General features: G+C 43.8%; 1 protein-coding gene across 1 annotated transcript in view; it reads right to left on the reverse strand.

Annotated features, from left to right (window-relative positions):
* The window catches only part of mnta (MAX network transcriptional repressor a), a 150233-nt gene that overhangs the window by 116175 nt on the left and 14525 nt on the right, over positions 1–19533 (reverse strand). Inside the window, exons 2-4 of the mRNA XM_085964843.1 lie at positions 14379–14889; positions 7863–7904; positions 7638–7749 (exon numbers count right to left, since the gene is read on the reverse strand). Coding sequence (XP_085820969.1) covers positions 7638–7749; positions 7863–7904; positions 14379–14889 — 665 coding nt within the window. The remainder of the gene's footprint in view (positions 1–7637; positions 7750–7862; positions 7905–14378; positions 14890–19533) is intronic.

The following is a 19533-nucleotide window of genomic DNA, read 5'->3' on the forward strand; positions in this document are numbered from 1 at the left end:
TGTTTCTGTGCTGTAAATACTATTTAATACTATGTAATACTCAATGGGCTAAGTTGTTATCAAGCTCAACACTAACCTAGCTCTCACGCAATTTACATCGAAACCCCCAAGGGTCTGTAGCAGCCTTGAACATGATCTGGAACATATCTTATAGGAAAAATATACCGCTTAATTGTGTTTAATTTTTCAGAGTGTCTATTGTATTGCCACCAAATAACTTCTTGCTTTTAGTGTGTGACTCCACATTGTGATGTGGTGGGAGAGGGTTATAAGGGGGTCAACTGGTCTTTCTGGGAAATAACACACTACAGAGCTATTGCACTTCTCTTTATTGACTTTATATATGAGCCTTGGCTCGGTGGTAGCACTCTCACCTTGGAGTCAGAAGGGTCAAGCTCCACTCCAGAGACTTGAGCACAAAATCCAGGCTGAGACTTGAGCGCAATTCGGAGGGAATGCTTCAATGTCGGAGGGAAGTACCGTCTTTCGGATGAGACGTTAAACTGATGGCCCTGTCTTCCCTCTCCGGTGGATACAAAAAGATCCCATGGCACCATTCCTGGTGTCCTGGCCAGCAGTCAGCCCTCAACCAACATCACCAAAACAGATTATCTGAGCATGTATCCCGTTACTGTTTGTGCGACATGGCTGTGCACAAATTGTCTGCTGTGTTTCCCTAAACTACAACCGTGACTACACTTCAAAAAGCACTTTGGGACACCCTGGGGTCACGAAAGATGGTGTACAAATGCAAGTCCTTTCTATATAAAAGTCTTGCCTTTAGCGTGCATCCGTCATCTTTCAGATTTCACATTTCAAAAGTGCAAAAAGTTAGATATTAGAAACAAAAAAAAGAGAAAGCCAGTCATTTCCTGCTGGTTTTTCTGATCTTGATAACTGGCTCCTCCCCAAAGGGCAAAAGCCAGGGGATTTTACAAGTGACACCAAATCTACCAAACCTTCCTACAACAATTAGGCTGAGGATTTGGCCATTTAGACCATTTCTCGGCAGGGAGTGGTCTTAAAAAGGACCAGTCTGAGCAAAACAACTCCATTTTATCAGCTAAGAGTCACATCTGTGCCTCAGACTATCAGCGATCCATGCCCCAGGATATCAGCTAGTGTGTTATTATAGTTTTACATGAATAATCCCATACCTCAGAAACGAATTTTTCAAAAAGATGCTAACTAATCCTTTTACTGGGATAAGCCGAGATTTCAACAGTCTATCTCCAGAATCCATTAATCTATATTGAAGGTCTTTGAGGCTATTTTTCTTTTCTCATTAACTAGAATGCCACAGCTTACAATCCGCACTCAGATGTATACAAGTCTTTATTGAACTTTATTGAATCCCAGTTCTCTCTGCTGCTTTTCTACACTGAACAAAATATCTCAATTCTGCACCAAAAAGTCACCCTGATCTCCATTCGTGAATGTTAATGCAGTGGTTAGCACTGCAGCATTAACTGTATAGTGGCATCTACACACATAGAAAAAAACATGAACCTTCAGAGGAAATACGATTTAGACAAGACGGCACAGTCATTTATTAAGATTGTTGAAACATGCACAGAGGTGATGTCCATTTCTCAGGCTGGTCATCGGAGTCTCACACAATGAGCTTTGTCTCCTCCGGTACGGCACTGCTTACCACTTGCGTAACATTCCTTTCTGCACTACTTGAAGGCACTTGTTAACTTGTTTAAAATAAATTCACAAAAAGGATCTTATGTGAAGGTGTTAAGCATTGTGCTACCAGTGGTTCCCCGTGTCCAAAAAAGATACTTTCTCCTTTAGCATTTCAAAGAGCCCACTCTCTTCATCTAGAAAACCATCCCCTGCACACCATATTACAAAATGACAATACCAATTGTGTCAAAAAATATCACTGGGTCACTTGCTGGGAACAAAAATTAGGCACAGCTATTTTCTCTCAAAACAATTACCATTCTTTTCATAAACATAGAAACATAGAAGATAGGAGCAGGAGTAGGCCATTCGGCCCTTCGAGCCTGCTCCGCCATTCAATGAGATCATGGCTGATCATCCAAATTCAGTACCCTGTCCCTGCCTTCTCCCCATATCCCTTGATCCCTTTAGCCTCAAGAAATATATCCAACTCTTTCTTGAATATATTTAATGAACTGGCCTCCACCGCCTTCTGTGGCAGAGAATTCCACAGGTTCACCACTCTCTGGGTGAAGAAGTTCCTCCTCATTTCAGTCCTAAATGGCTTACCCCTTATCCTTAGACTATGACCCCTGGTTCTGGACTCCCCGGCCATCCGAAACATCCTTCCTGCATCTAGTCTGTCCAGACCTGACATAATTTTATAGGTTTCGATGAGATCCCCTCTCAATCTTCTAAACTCCAGTGAGTATAAGCCCAATCGACACAATCTCTCCTCATACATCATTCCTGCCATCCCAGGTATCAGCCTGGTGAATATTCGCTGCACTCCCTCCATGGCAAGAACGTCCTTCCTCAGGTAAGGTGACCAAAACTGCACACAATACTCAAGGTGCGGTCTCACCAAGGCCCTGTACAACTGTAGCAAGACATCCTTGTTCCTGTACTCGAACCCTCTTGCTACGAAGGCCAACATACCATTTGCCTTCTTAACCGCCTGCTGCACCTGCATGCTTACCTTCAGCGACTGGTGCACAAGAACACCCAGGTCTCTTTGCACTTCCCCTTCTCCCAATCTATTGCCATTCAAATAATAATCTGCCTTCCTGTTTTTGCCACCAAAGTGGATAACCTCATATTTATCCACATTATAGTGCATTTGCCATGTTTCTGCCCAATCACCCAACCTGTCCAAATCATACTGGAGTTTCACGACATCCTCCTCACAGCTTACCCTCCCACCCAGCTTTGTGTCGTCTGCAAATTTGGAGATATTACATCCAATTCCCTCGTCCAGATCATTAATATATATTGTGAACAGCTGGGGTCCTAGGACCGATCCTTGCGGTATCCCACTAGTCACTGCCTGCCACATATATGCAGAGTTCTGCTAAAACTGAACAAAGCTCAAATTCGCTTCATTCATAAGTCACCTTCGTACAAATGAACTGGATGGAGAAAATGGAGATACAATCTACTCCTCTTCATTCACAGTTGCTCAATTCAAATCATTTAATAATTCAATTATTGCATAACTCAGGTTTTGTTAGCACAAAAAACATTAAGTTTGAATTAGCAGGAGTGGACTGTAGTGCTGACGGAATTTGAGAAGTGAAGAGGTGATATCAATTCCTCTGCTCATTATGTGAAACAACATCGCAACAGGTTTGTGAATATTTCCTGTCTTTCAGTATTTCCAACAAAGTTCTAACAGGACAAGCGCACAATTTTGCTAAAGTACCAAATGGGAAATCTTCCCAAAAGGTATCTGCAATAGCCTGGATTTTGCGGTCAGCAATGAAGGAACGGCGCTTGCCATTCACTAGGCTGACAGCTTCCCAGAGAGTTTTTGCAGGCTTTTGAGCCGAGGCTTGCTGTCATTGGCCATCTGATCCAGCAGTGCACCCTCCACAGGGGATCTGTGGCATGAGAGAGCAGGCCAAAAACAGCTAGGCTATTCAACCAATCAGATTGAAGAATTCTCACAGGCACGCAGAAACTAAACCAGGAAGTATAAACCAGGAATTATAAATTAGATTTAAATCATGTACAGAAAGCAAAATAAAGATTGGGAAAGAAAGATAGGATTGAGAGAGAGATAAGAGAGGGACAGAAAAAGTTAAAAAAAATTAATTAAAAAAAAATCTCCAATACTCATTAAATTCTGAAGGCATGAGACTTCACACTTGTAAAATTTAATTTTCAGGGCTAGAGAGGTGGTTTGGCAGTAATTATAACTGATCATGCTGTTAAATAGTCACTTACATATGAATGCACCAGCCCTAACTTTTTCTGCCATGTTTAAATGACTAACTAGTGGGTGACTACCACAACTTCAAACACTTGCATCGATTTAAATGCCGAGTCTATCGGCGAGGTACTGTTATAGCACAGCCTGTGGAGGAGCAGGGCAACTCGGACCGCAACCTCCGATTTCCACGTTTAACTGCGCAGGTGCGTACTCCAGAAGTTGCTGCCCAATTTAGTCAATAATAATAGTGAGCGCTGTTAGCTTCACCGTTATTCGCAATGGAAAATCCGGGCCATTGTCACTATAACTAGCAACCAGAGAAATTCATACTCCAAGGTTGTATCTGGGAGTAGAGGAGAGAGTAACACGGGGAAGATTTTTTAAAAAGAGTAATGGTCTCTTAGGGATGATCAGTTTTGGATCCTGGAAGGAGGGTGGCAGTGACCTACAACAGAGGTTTACACATGGTAACATAAACTGAGAAAAAACCTGTGTGATTTGTTAGTTATCTAAGCACCCTGAAGATGCCCCAACTGCAGAAACTTTTCTTTTAAAATCCTCTGGATTCTGTGCAATTTCTCTACATATAAACTTTTGTGATTTGAGTGAATTGAATTCATTTAAAGCATTTAAGGCCACACCTGTGCATTTCTTGAATTGTCCAAAACCCTATTTTTGACTGGGGGGGGGGGGGGGGGAGCAAGAAAAAAGAAAAATTGATTCATTACATGATTGAAAAAAGGTTCTACTTCCAACTGCTTACATGTGGCTACTAGGAAACGGTGCCAGGCCCCACTGAAAAGACAGGCAGCAAAAATCCAAGAGTAAGCAGTAATACAATTAGAAAGATGCCAGTTCCTTATGCAATAGCTGTGCTGTCTTGGACCTGAATTCTGATAGGTCCTCTCGTTCCAATAGGCCCTGGATAAGAGACAAAGTCCTACTATATGTTCAGTACTTACAGCAGGGTCAGAGTTTTGCTTATTTGTCTTTTGCGGGAAGAGAAACATTTGATTCCTTTCAAACCTCGAGAAGGCAGAATTTTGTTTGAAGCTTTTTGAGGTTGATTGATACAAGTTTCTGTCCTCCAAAACAACCCACAGACAGTATGAAACAATATGTAACCAGATACCAGGTTGGTGTAAATTGACTTTTATCTGATGCTATACACACATTGTGTCATCAAACTTTATTCATCTGGTTGCATTTTTCCTGGGTAAAGACCCAAAGAGAAGGTCATTCAGTCCAAAACTCAATTTTGTCTGACGACATGCTCCATGTCCTATCCAAGATGGTTCGTACACAAAAAAGCCACACCACCACTTATTAACATCTGGCTCAAGCTGAGGCTAAAACACTCCTGGCAATCTCCCGGTTAGTACGCCAGAATCAATGTGATCACAGCTTTTTAACCCTCAGAGCAGTGTGTGGAAATAGTCACGCACCTCCACCCATTTGCAATCCTTACTGTAACTGACACGCATCTCACTGACCACATGTCAGAAACCTGAAGTTTGCAGATCAGATATAGGACAATAATGTCCTGAAATTACATTGCGCATTATACGAGTAACAGAAGTATGTGCATGAAAGAACGAACGAACTTGCACTTATGCCGCACATTTTGACATTTCCAAGTAACTAATTTGCACAGAGCAAGGCCCCGCAACAGCAAATTAGATAAATGAGCGGTTAGTCAGTTTTTTGGCATTTGGTTGAAGGAGCCACGATGGCCAAGATGCTGGGAGAACTCTTCTGCAAATAGTGGCGTGGGATCTTTTATGGTCAACTGAACAGGCAGCGAGGGCCTTAGTGTTACATGCCATTCGAGAGACGGCACCTTCAACAATGCAGCACTCCATCACTGAAGTGTCATAGACTAGATTTTATGCTCAAGTCCTAGAGTGGGACTCAAACACACAACCTTCTGACTGAGACGACAGTGCTACCACTGAACCCCGCTAAAATTCCTGTCTGCACTATTTTAATGAGGGTTATATCTGTTTAAATAGGTTCATACCGTTGTTAAAATAGCCGACAGAGAAATTTCATACTAAGACGTTAGTTAGAAAATATCACACAGCTCGCTTTCACCCCTTAAGACTGAAATTATTTTGAAATCAATCTGAAACTGGCCATAATCGGGGTAAAAAAAAAAAATGCCCTCAAATAAAAGAAGTCTTCTCCGTGAGGAAAGCACAACCACTTCCAACACAGCAAGATCCAGTGTGGCGCTGATCTACTTAATACATTACATTGGTGCAAAAATTCCGATCCCTACAGGTGTGTACTCGCTGTGTACACACCCATAGAGACATCGGAAATGCCGGTATCAGGCATGCACTTGACAGATCCTCCGGCTGCCCGGGAGAAGGGCCTCTGCGGTGGGAGAGTTCCGCTTTTTGGAGACCCTCCGCCCGCAGAAAACACTTACAATTCTTGCGCCTGCTTTTACCAGGATAAGAGTTGAAAAAGTTTTTTTTTTTTTTTTTTAATTTCCACTGATTTATCATTTAAAAATACTTTAAAGAAAGGTAAGTTTATTTTTAGCCCCATTAAAAACTTTAATTATTTTTTACAAAAAATAACATTTTTGTTTAAAATACTTAATTTATTGTAATTTTAAATCATTTTAAAAATGTTAATTTTTAAAAAATTTATTTAAAGTTTTACTATGTTTTGGGGGTGATCTCTATTCATATATTTGACAGGTCTTCTGGTCAAATGTATGACTGGAGATTCCCTTCTCTGAATGGCTCCCCATGGCCCACGTGATCCCAGGGACACTGCGAACCGCCTGCACCTCTGGGATACGTGGGCCCTGCGCACCGGCAGTTTGGAGAGGCCCAGCATCGGAACTCTGCGCCTCCCGGGAGCCCCTCCAGTCTTGGCGCAGATTTTTTCCAGATCGCAGCCCTGCGATTGGAATAGCTGGGCCATTACGTTTCCTACATTACAACAGCGACTCCACTTCAAAAGTACTTCATTGGCTGTAAAGCGCTTTGCCATGTCCCGAGGTCATGAAAGGCGCTATATAAATGTAATTTCTTTCTTTCTTATGTTTAACTTGAGGCAATGGGCCCTTCAGTCCCAAGCTATGCACTCTAGAACTTCTGCATAAACAAGTTGGGTAGAGGCTGGCCAAATTGGCCTTCCTGTTTGAAGCCATAATACCATTAGGCTCTTTAAAAAAAAACACAACTTTTTTTTAAGCTCATCAAGTGAGTGATTTAGTGCTGTGAATTATCCCCCCCCCCCCCATCCATTCCCCCGCCCCTCGTATTACTTCCGCTCAAAAAACAATAATCTTGTGGTTAACACTTTCCCGATCACACTTTCTATGTGGTCATGTTGAGCACTAGAAGAATTTTCTAAAAAATTTTTAAATCTTGCGTGGATGTCATTGAATGGCTTCTTGGAAAATTCCATAATCACAGAAGATTGATCACAAATGTGAAGGGATGAGTGGGAGCAAGAAAGGATTGATGTACTTTCCAACAAGGTCTCGGTTCTATAAAAAAACAAAACCTTCCCAGCACAACCTCCATGAAAGAACAAAACTCAACATTCTTAACAAACCCCTCCAAAGAGAAAAGCCACACCCACAAACTTGATTGTGCCTCTTCTGAGATAGAATGCATAGTAATGCCAGAAAAATGCAACTTCCTAAGAGAAAGACAACATGGTACTCTGACCATTCAGCTCCTTAAATCGTGCAGTACAAGGTGCTAGAAGCCTTCCATATTACTCATACCTGAATGTATCGCAAGGCACTCCGCAAAACACTTAGGTTCGATGTTTTCTTGTCATCCAGATTGGGGATGTTCTTTTTCAATGTTTCAAAACATTCCTTTAAATGAGCGCGCCTGCAAACCAATAAACGTAAAAGAAAAAAAGGCTGTTAAACTCCAGTAATTTAGAAAAGGAATCCTTCCCCACCCTCCACCCAGATGAAGAATTGGTATCAGTGAGTACACACCTGTTCTTCTCCAGTTTATTGTGCACTTCCCGCGTCCCCGCCCTGAAATTAAAAAAAAAAAAAAATTGTAAAGTTGTTTTTACAGGTTGATTGTGCATCTTCGGAGATAGAATGCGTAGTAATGCCACAAAAATGGAACTTCTTGAGAGAAGGACAACATGCCAAAAGTCAACCAACCAAAATTCACAAAGCTGGCGCAAGAAATAATCTAATGAATCAAAGGGTGAAGCAACTGTGCCACTTCCACACTCGTTCACAGCAGTTTCAAGTGCCCATCAATACAAGAGTGGCACCATAATCCACGAGTCAGATCCCCAGGTAGCTTTGGAACACAGCGGTGGGAGACCCCCTCAGGAAGGCTGTCTCACGGCAACTTGGGCAGGACACTGCGTGGGGTATAATTCCAGTGTGGTGCGTCAGGCATCCTGGGTACCTTATACTACAACAACTTGCATTTATACAGTGTAGAATGTAGAAAAAAACGTCCCATGACACTTCACACCATGTAAATCAGACAAAAATGAATACCGAGCCAAAGACATGCACTTTGAGTGACATTTCGAGACAACAGTCCTCTCCCCACCCCCCACACCTGCACATTCAAAAGTTATTGTGCAGGAGCGGTCCCCTGTACCTGCACCAGCCCACATACAGGAGTCCGCTCCTGCAGGCAGGCAGGGTGCGAATCCCAGTGAGGTAACATAGCAAGTATCTCGCTGGCTGTTCATTGGCCTCTACGCCAATATCTTTTACTCTTTACAATTTCTTGATCCCTTCCTGCACTCTGCACGGTTTGCTCGGGACTGTAGATTTGTTGGTGCCCCTACCTAATTCCCTGTAACCGCCATTTCATTCAGAATACCTTGGCGCGATGAATTTACATATTAATATTAACATTGCTCCTCTCAAACAAGGAGTTTTAAGACTATTGCTCTCAAAGCCGAATGACCTCAGTGTTTCTCCCCACAATCTTACCCTTCCTTCCGAAATGACTTATGCTGGGGTCCAGTTCCATTGGGACCAGCAGCAACTCCCCACCCCCCCCTCCAATGTCTGATCCTGAATAGCCAAGAGGCACAGGAACCCTGGCCGGTATTTTCCTTCTCCAGACCTAATGAGGCTAATTTTAGCTCACCTAACCACAACCTCTAGTTGAGATTTTCTAACTCAGCACAGACGAGGGATCAAACCTGTACAGCTCACTACCAAAATAGGCAGTCCATTTTCCCACTCAGCCATTAAAGCAGCTTCCCCACCCCCCATAACCTAGCAGGGACTTGTTCGAATCATACAGTACAGAAGGAGGCCATTCTGCCCATCGTGCCTGTGCCGGCTCTTTGAAAGAGCGATCCAATTAGTCCCGCTCGCCTGCTCTTTTTCCCCATAGCCCTGTAAATTTTTCCTTTTGTTCCCATATCTGAATTCCTACATAACCCTGAACACTATAAAAGGCAGGTAACCACGCAAGATGTGCAACAAGAGAAGACCTCAGCAACGACAATCTCTGCAGTTGATATAATCGCAACTCTTCTTCACCCATGCCATCCCAATGATGGGAACAACAGGCTACTGGTGTTAGGAGTAGATGTCAAAAGCTACCGTGGTTTAGCAGGTAGTGGTGTGTTGAAGTAAACCATCAGTGAGGGCAGTACGGTGTCAAGAGCTCCTCGTGAATTTTTAGGCTGGAGGTAAAAAGGAAAATAGGGAGAATCCATTAAATTCTCTAAGTCGAGGGAAGGAAGAGCTTATAGTCATCAAAAACAAAACAGGCGGAAAAGTCAATTTTGATATCTGGGGGGGAGGGGGGCGAGGTGAAATTTAAAAAAAATCTATTTGCAATTCACAGCAAAATCATAAACACATTCTTTATTGTGATCACAAAGAATTTTCCTCCCAATTTTTATTTAGGAAGGGGGTAGAGTTAAGAAGACAGAAAAAAAGAGTCAGAGGAGAGAGAGAGGAACAAGCAAAGGAAGTAGAAAGAAAAACAGAAAGAGGGAAAGAAAAGTCACACAGAAAGGAACATGATTGGGCGAAGGCATCAGTGTCACCTGTTGTTATCATCTTACTTCACAGAATTTCCATTAACTGCTCAACACTGCCTGACCGTCAGAACAAGAACTTAGGGAAACAGATGGGTTTCACAAGAGGGGCTTCCTAGCTGAGGCACAAACTTGATAACGCTCCAAGAACAGTCCAGCGCATCAGCCAGCCAGTAAACTGTAGCCGAGTCAACCAATGTTTCAGTTATTTAATTCCTCCAGAAGTGTAACCAGAGATGAATTCCCATAGTAGAAATTCAGAGGTCAAAGACTAAAACTGAGCCTGAATTGATTTGGTGATTTTAATTGATGTCAATGAAGTGATGGGGCTTCTTTTCACACTGGAACAATTGGAGGTTTCGGTGTCTCCGTCTGTAGAAGGAGAGGTTAGATATTTACAGGATTCAGTTCACCTCAGTGGTTAGCAGAATTGTCGCCTTGTTTTCAGCATGGCTTGAGTAGACATGCAAGATCGCACTGCAGAAACCGTTCCAACAAAAAGACGTCATTTAGTATCTCTTGCCGACGAGCTGCCAGAATTCAAGGAAAGCTTCCAGTCCCGATTCAAACCTTCGGGGCCACATTGTTGGAAGGGTTTAGCCATTACCAGCAGCGTGCAGTGTGCAATCTTGGTTGGAGTTTACAGCTTACAGTCATCAACAAATCTTTCTTCAAGTAGTGCAACAACCTAGCCAAGTGAGAAAGGTAACTTATTAAGAATCGAAGAGATATGGAAACATGATGCACTGCTACTTGGGCACGTGGAAACAAAAAGGTATTTTCTGAAGACTACATAAACTATCCAGTGTATTGGCTTTGACAACTAACTGTCCCTGCTGCATTGCAGCAAACTGGACACAATGCGTCTCTAAATAGTGAAACATGGGTTCACACAATCTCACTGTGCCACCATAGTGATACACCAATCAGAGCCAAGTGCTTCCCCACAGAGAGAGAGCTACTAGGAGAGCTCTCATGGATCAAGCATCTAGGCTTTCATAGTGGCACCGACAAAAGCCTGGCCAGCAAGCTGTCTGCACCATGCTGGTGCATGACATAGGCAGATCATCTAAAAAAAGGGGAGAATCTATAAACTTTATAATAGAAAATGTTCCAATAGTAATTAGAGCCACATAATCACAACATGCTGGTAGCCAATGAGGGAAAGAGTACTTACAGGACTCTGATGTTCCTACAGCTTGGCATCTAGTTTATCAGAACATTATATGCTGTAACAACAAAGTGAAGACTGGGTGAAACGAGAACGTTATCCCTCTGAAGGATGAATGGAGTGATTCTGGTTTTGTGAAGAATGGGTGACTGTGAGCAAACCCGTTGAAACTTAAGTTCCGCCATGGAGTCCAATTGTCGGCTATGCAGCTGTAGCCATATCTTGCAAGAAGGTCGCTGCTGAGAATTGGGATCCATATTCTCAATAGACTAGCTGTTGCTTGACATAATGCTGCATTATGTAAAGGCATCTGCTGTCTGAAGTAGAAAGCTCTTGGAATCATTCCGTCAAGACTTTATAAAAACAAGGAAAAGTAGTAGTTGGTGATCCAATCAAAGGAAATCTATTTCAGATTTGCGGCAGTGCTTTGAGCCTTGCGATTAAGGTTAACAGTTTTTTTTTAAAAGAGTGGTGGGCATCTCTAACCGATGGACAACATGCAGCTTTGGGCATCCTACTGCTGAAGAACATATCAGATCAGTAATGAACCTTTAAGGAATGACCAAGTGTTGGCCTTTGGTGCTACACAGTCTTTGGGTATTCCACAAGAACGAGGATCTCGGAACAGCAGCAGCCAAATGCCCAACGGACAAAAATTCGTAAGCTGTCTACATTTTATTTGAGGGATTCCTGGAGGCTTTTTGTGGGAACAGAAATGTTCACCTCACTGATGTGGAAATCGGCCACTGACTGTAGCCAGAACGTCAAATCGTTGAATTGCTTTTTGTACCTTCCTTAGGGTTTTATCAATGCATTTCAGCACCTCATATAGAGAGTGCATGGATCACCCCAACTGAATAATGCCAGTGTATACTTTAACATTTTGGAGGGTCTTCATCCCGTTCAGCAGACTGAAAGAGTCTGGTTTCAAGAAATCGCCCCAAAAAGTGCCAAAGTATTTCTGTGGTGCTCCTTCTGCCAGAGGTATAAAAATGGATTCAGAAAGATGAGCAGTTCTTCATGTGTGGCTGTAGGTCTGAATGGTTCAAGAGCTTAATTCCTTCCTTGTTTCTTTTTCCTGGATATTTAAAACATTTTGTTATGGCATAGTCAAATATAATGAAATCACTGAATGCCTTCACTGTTGGACTCTCCGAAAGTCAACCAAGAGGCTTAAATTTTGAATGGGCGTTAAGAGTGCTTTGCAAGCTTTATCCAAACATAGAATTCTCCACACATTTTGGATATATAGCCTAGCCTTTAATTCTCATACAGAAGCCAATTTGGAAGCCTTGGGAACTTTCTTGTCAAAGAACATGGGGACACTGAACTACGACACAACCAGAGTTCCTGTATTAAAAGTGGACTGATAAATACATCTGTGCGACACAGTATTACAACATTATTATGTGGCAATCGAGAGGGCATTGGCTCACCTCTAAATGCTTTCTAAAACCTTCTCATTTTAATTTATTAAGATGCTGTATTAAAGCGCTATTTATCTTTAAAGCTGTCAATCAAAGATGTGCTTGGAACCGAGACCACAAAGCAAGTCTTTAATCCTCACCATCCTTATATAACTGTCCGACTTTAATATAAATGGCTATCTTGGGCTTTCCTTCCTAATGAAAGAAAATTGTGGAGTAACGCAGGATTGACACTCCAATGAATGAATCGTCCATACTTTATCACAGTATCTAAACCCAGCACAGTTGGGCAGGGCCAGACAACATTTTAAGCGGTAAACCTCTCCAAATCCACTGCCGGTAGCTGACAGGATACATCATTCAAAGCAGGTAAGCCAGATTGTGTCAGCTTTACAACAAAGAAAAAACTGGAGTACATTTAACATGTAGAGCGTTTAATTTGAAGAGGATTAGTTATCGACACTTCCAAGATTTCTTTGCATTCCTCCTACCAAAAGTCCTCTTTCAGTGTGGTCACTAAGCGCATTTGGTACCAAAAACAGTGTAGGAAACAAAAGTGACATGTGTATAATACACTTTAATGCTGTGCCAATACACATCCCGTGCATCTTAATTGTTCCTACCGCTATCACTGTAACCTCCAGCATTTCACCCCAGTGTCAGCTGTGGCTCAGTGGGCAGCACCCTCGCCTCTGAGTCAGAAGGTTGTGGGTGCAAGGCCCACTCCAGAGACTCGAGCACAAAATCCAGGCTGACACTCCCTTGCAGTACTGAGGGAGTGCTGCACTGTCGGAGGGGCCGTCTTTTGGATGAGACGTTAAACTGAGGCCCCGTCTGCCCTCTCAGGTGGACGTAAAAGATCCCACAGCACTATTTTGAAGAGGAGCAGGGAAGTTCTCCCTCAATCAACATCACTAAAAACAGATTATCTGGTCATTATCACATTGCCGTTTGTGGGAGCTTGCTGTGCACAAATTGGCTGCCTCGTTTCCTACAATACAACAGTGACTACACTTCAAAAAGTACTTCATTGGCTGTAAAGTGCTTTGGGACGTCCTGAAGTCGTGAAAGGCACTATATAAACGCAAGTCTTTCTTTCTACAGCTCAGAATCCTCTCTACCTCCAGACACAACCCAAGTTTGGAGGGATGAAATCTAGAATTGTCTTTCCACAGTTCAAGCAAACACTAAAGCCTAGAGTTCCTGAGCAGGCGCCGCAACAAGGAATCTACCCGCCACTTGCGCGCATCGGAAAGTCACGAGCACCGCCCACCTTTTCCCGGCATCAGTGGTGGCGGCTGAGGTGCCCCGTCGCTAGCACGTACTTGAAAAGTAACCCTCAGTTTAAAAATTCCACACACCCATTTCAATAAATAGTGACAAAGCCACCATTTACATCATTTTCATTTCAAAAAGTGCTTCTGTAGAATTGACTCAAACCGATCCGTGGACTTACCTTCACCAGAGCAAATACAGGAAAACAAAGAGGAAAACACATTCAGTAGTTACTGCCTCCAAGTATCTGATAGCTGAAACTATATATTAATTATAGATAATTAAAACAGAGGTTCTGCTGGCTCGCCACTACACAGTGCCACAAATTGAATCTATTCTTGAAAAAGGACAATCTGATTTAATTCCTCCAACTGCTCAAAAGCTTGGTAATTGTACAGACTCTCACTGCCGCTGCTATTTTTCATTACTCTCTGCTCCTCCCCACATTTAAACTTTTAGATTTCATGGCTTGCAAGCCAAATGATTATTTAAAGTTCCGTGAAGGTTAAATGTAAAGATCAGTTAGAAATGCAAATAATTATTTCAAAACTGACGGGACTACCACAGACAATTAGAGGAATAGTAATTAGTTGACACACACCCTCCTGGCCTTCTCTTTTGATCCTGGGGCTTCCCATCGTCCATGGAGCTTGGCTTAAGGCCACTGGGCTGCTGCGGCAGGGGCGACTGCTGGATGACATGAGGTGGCGGGATTGCCAACACTGAACTTGTAAACTGCTGGGGCGGGCTGCTCACCAACGGCGGACCAGGCTGTGGGTCGGCGTGCGTAGAGATCGGAGATCGGTGGAGCACCGGCGGAGACCTGGAAACCTCCCTGCTGCTGTTGGTGGGACTCCGGACCTGCTGGTGATGCTGTACGATCTGGGGAGGAAGCGGGGACGGAGCCAGGGAAGGACTGACCACGTGAGACACGACGACTGTGGTAGCAGCGGCGGGAGGAGGCAAAGGTTTCGGGGCCAGGAGCGCAGGAACCGCCTGGAGTTCAGGTTTAACCTCTTCTATGTGGAGCACATTGTTGACTCTTTCCAAGTCTGCTTTTCTTCGCTCTGGTTCTCTTTCCAAAAGGAGCTTGTCGCTTTTCTCAAGTTCTTCTGCAAGTTAAAAGCACACAGAGAAATTAGAAGACCTGTTGAATATGATACTTACAATGATTGCTCTCCCCCTTTATATATTTATAGTCTACCTGATCACCAGAAATAAAATATAAAAGTGCATAGTTGCTCTGTACATCATTTTAGCAAAGTAATTATCCACGGCATAATTTCAAGCCCAAATTCCTGAAGAACACTTTTATAGGTTATTTCAGCTACTGGGGCACTTGCCTATTCAGTTGGGTAAGAATTATTGCTGTAAAATACTCCAATTTGACCCTCCCTTCCCCCACCCTCTGCCCCCCCACCCTTCCTTCCCCCGTCCTCCCCTCACCTCCCCTTTCCTCCCCACCCCCCCCCATGCGCAGACTCTTGGTGGGGTACAGTTCCATTGATGTCAGATGCTCTCCAGGAGTGTAGCCAAGTGGCCACTCTTCACGTAGACAGCGTACTGGCAAGCTATTCAACTACAGGGGCTCACAGCCAGGCTGCATCCTGTCTTCGTGCTCTCCTGATGGCTCAGTTGGTAAATCACAGAATCACAGAAACCCCACAGTGCAGATAGAGGCCATTTCGGCCCATCGAGCCTGCACCGACACATATCCCACCCGATCCCCGTAACCCCTACACCAACACATATCCCACCCTATCCCCGTAACCCCACGTATTTAATCCCCCTAACACTAAGGGTCAATTTATCATACCAATCAACCTAACCTGCACATCTTTGGACTGTGGGAGGAAACCGGAGCACCCGGAGTAAACCCACGCAAACACGGGGAGAATGTGCAAACTCCACACAGACAGTTGCCCGAGGCCGGATTCGAACCCGGGTCCCTGGCGCTGTGAGGCAACAGTGCTGACCACTATGCCACCGTGCAGCATATAAATGAGCCATACAGTGCAGGAAGGTGCAGGTTTTGAATCTTAGTTTGTGATATGTTGACTGGCCTCAACCAAGGTGTAAGTGGTGACTAAAATTGCCCTCAGCAGCCAGGAGGAGGGGGAAAATCAGCGACAGTTTCCACTGTTGAGGTGTCGTGTGGGTGTGTATGGATTTTACAGCAGAATCGAGTGCAGTCTTTTTTTTATTCCTTTGCGGGATATGGGCATCGCTGGCCCATCCCTAATTTCCCTCGAGAAGATGGTAGTGAACCACCTTCTTGACAACTGGATGGCAGTTAAAAGTCAACCGCATTGCAGTGGGTCTAGAGTCACATATCAAGCCAGACCGGGTAAGATTACCTTCCCTAAAAAGGACATTAATGAATCAGACGGGTTTTTACGACAATCCGCTCATTACATGGTCGCCATTACTGACACTAGCTTTTTATCACAGATTTATTTGACTGAATTTAAATTCCCCAGCTGCCATGGTGGGATTTGAACCCATGTCTCCGGATCATTGGTCCAGGCCTCTTGGATTACTAGTCCAGTAACATAGTCACTGTGCTACCAAGTTCAGTTTAAGCACAGGTAGGCAAACTCACTGTACCACAAGTCCGCCCCTGTAGTTTCGTAATCAGTGCTGCAACGTTGGGGGAGGCACCGAGGAACATTTGAGACGGTGCACAAAGCTTCAGCTGAAGCCCAACTACAGGAAACTCTTTTTACCGGCACCTAAATAACCGAAATCTCTCTTAACCGGCAAAATTCAGGAGTAGGTTCAGGTAAGTTTTACTTCATATTAGTGGCCGTGTAACCGGGGTTCCTGTACCTGTTGCCATGCAACAGGGACGCCTGGAGCTGTGGCCATGTATGGGGCTCTCGTACCTTAGTAAGTATACCTCTCTTTAATCCGGACTTTTTGATCAACCGGCACCACGTCGGTCCCGTCGGTGCCGGATAAAAGAGAGTTTCCTGTAAGATCTGGAATAAATTCAACATTAACTCCTTACTATTTTATTCTATAGTGGCTGGATAGTGATTAAGAACATGAACTTTGGCTGATTTATCACCCACCACCCTCCCTCCCCCTGCTGTAAGTAGGTATGTTCTTAAGTGGATTGGCCTGGGTATTAGACAAATACTCTGACATCAATGTATCTTCAGCTGAGCTCAGTTTGTAACTGGAGTTATCCGTCTGCCATCAGCTTTCAAAAGAAGATTGAATATTTGGTAATAAGAGTTGAGATCACAAAGGCATTCAAACGCCTTGAAATCAAGACTCATCGAATTGTCTCCTACTGTAACTCATTCTTTCCCTGGATCTCAAAATGCTGGAACTGCTTCTTATTTCCTATCCCACCCCCCCCCATCCTTGGCTCAGTTGGTAGCAACTGAACCTCCAAGTCAGATGGTTGTGGGTTCAACCCTCCCTGCTGGACTTCAGCACATTATCTAGGCTGACACTTCATTGCAGTACTGAAGAGGTGCCGCATCATCAGCGTTAAACCAAGGCCCACATCAGCCTGTTCAGGTTGAATGGCGGAGCAGGCTCGAGGGGCCGACTGGCCTACTCCTGCTCCTATTTCTTATGTTAAAAATCCCATGGTACTATTTGAAGAAGAGCAGGGAGTTCTCCCAGTAGGATAGCAAAATACTGTGGATGCTGGAAATCCGAAATAACAACAGAAAACGCTGGAAAAACTCAGCTGGCCAGGCAGCATCGGTGGAGAGAGAAACAGAGTTAACGTTTCAGGACGAAGACCCTTCGTCAGAACTGAGAAAAAAAAGCAGGAAATGAAACGGATGAAAAAGCAAGCTTTTGGTTTGTGCCTTTTCCTTTACCTTTCTCCCACATGGCAGCTGTCTCTCACTCTGCCAGCGCATTTCACACTTCATCTAGAGCCATCCTTTGTTCCTTTACCTGTCCTATTACCATCTCGTCTCGCCTTGAATATCTCTTAATGTCTCTTCACCTCTCACAGACCTTCCCTCTTGTTCTTTCATCCCCTCCCCCATTTCCCAGCCCCCAAACTTGCTTTTTCATCCGTTTCATTTCCAGTTCTCCCAGTATCCTGGCCAACATTCTTCCCTCAATCACACCACCAAAAAAAAAACAGGCTAATTCGGATTTGTGTCCTGAGCAGTTTGTGCAACCTTCTATGTGCAAATTGGCTGCCGTGTTTGCCTATATAACAAGAGTAAACAAACTTCAAAAACAATTCATAGAATGTGAAGTCCTTTACCATGTCCAGAGGACGTGGTGTGCTATACAAGTGCAATTTCTGTCCTACAACCTGCAGGTTCTTAAAACCCAAGTTCAGTGTCACATAATCACGGTTTCTTCATTTAACTCATCTTTGTAACTTTGATGGCGGGCTGCGCAATGAGCCTTGGCTCTTCACTGAGTTTCTCAAATTTAAAAAAAACCGAGCCCTGAGCAACACGGAAGCCATGGTTGAGGCATTTGTTGCCAAGAAAATAGCTCTTTTACATCTCCCCCCCACCCCCCCCCCCCCCCCCCTCAATTGCTGATAAAACAGGGCTTCTCAGTTCAGGACACTGGAATCAAATGGCTGGGTACAAAATACGTTATCAAAACTCATGGGTTGGGATGTGTTTTTCAACCTTAATAAAGAAGGCAAAGTGACTGAAACTGAAAGGCAATGTGGTTCAGATCTGGCGGCTGTGTTGTTTGTGTGGCTTCATGTGACTGCTGGGCTGTTGTGCTGACACTTTCCCGACAGCAAGAACTTCTCCTTTTTCTATTCAATCTACACACTGCACTAAATTAGTTTCATTTTGTCCCCAAATTTCCAACAGTAGCAAACTATGAGCTCACTCTCCTGAAGATAAAGGAAAGTTGCAGTTATATAGCGCCTCTCATGACTTCAGGACATCCCAAAGCACTTTTCCATGCATTAAGTACTTTTGAAGTGTAGTCATGGTTGTAATGTAGGGATATTTTCTTATTTTCACTCTTATTTAGTTTACTGCTCTCAGTCTTCCCTTCCTTTTAAAAAAAAAAAGCCCATGGTTGGCGTCACAGGATTATGACTAGAATTTGCTTCATGTTCTCTCCTGCCCGTCAACCTTTGGAGATCCCGGTGCTCTGGGTCTTAGCCCTTCGCAGCGGTCTCTCGAATGTCTTAATGAAAGAGCTAGTGCAGTAGGTTGTTCCAATCTGCCAGACCCCCCCCCCCCCCGCAAGAGGAAGAGTTTCTTCAGTTCTTGGTCAACGCTAACAGGTGGTGCGCTTCACGGTGACAGGAACATCCTTTTTTGAAGGTTAGGTAGGATCAATTATGGCACTCTGAAGGAACTGCATCTTTTGACCAGCAAGAATGACTGTAGTATTCTTGTTATATTTGGGTTTGGATATTTACTGCTGATGTAAATACAGCACAAAAAAATCCCAACATTAAGCTGCCAAATTCAAACTACCTGCATGGTCACCACCATGGTGGCAGCCAAGATGTAGAATAACTGTTGTACCAGTTCAGTTACTGCCCTGCCAGCTGAAAGAGGCTGTATGGAGATGATGGCATTGAGGGGCGAGGAGGAGCCAAGTTGGAACTATAGGATTTTATATAATGATCGCATTGATTTAGCCCCAAAACTCAGTTGATCCCAGCTGCTGAATAAAGACGACAAATCCAATAATACTGGCTGATCTCCCGTGGTACTGCTCATATCAAGTCAGAGGACACAATGCTTTATAATGACAGGAGCATTATGCCATGGAATGCACAACGTATT

The sequence above is a fragment of the Somniosus microcephalus genome, chromosome 22, assembly GCF_052327205.1.
Source record: "Somniosus microcephalus isolate GS21.2 chromosome 22, FLI_Smic_1.0, whole genome shotgun sequence".
NCBI classification, from domain to species: domain Eukaryota; kingdom Metazoa; phylum Chordata; class Chondrichthyes; order Squaliformes; family Somniosidae; genus Somniosus; species Somniosus microcephalus.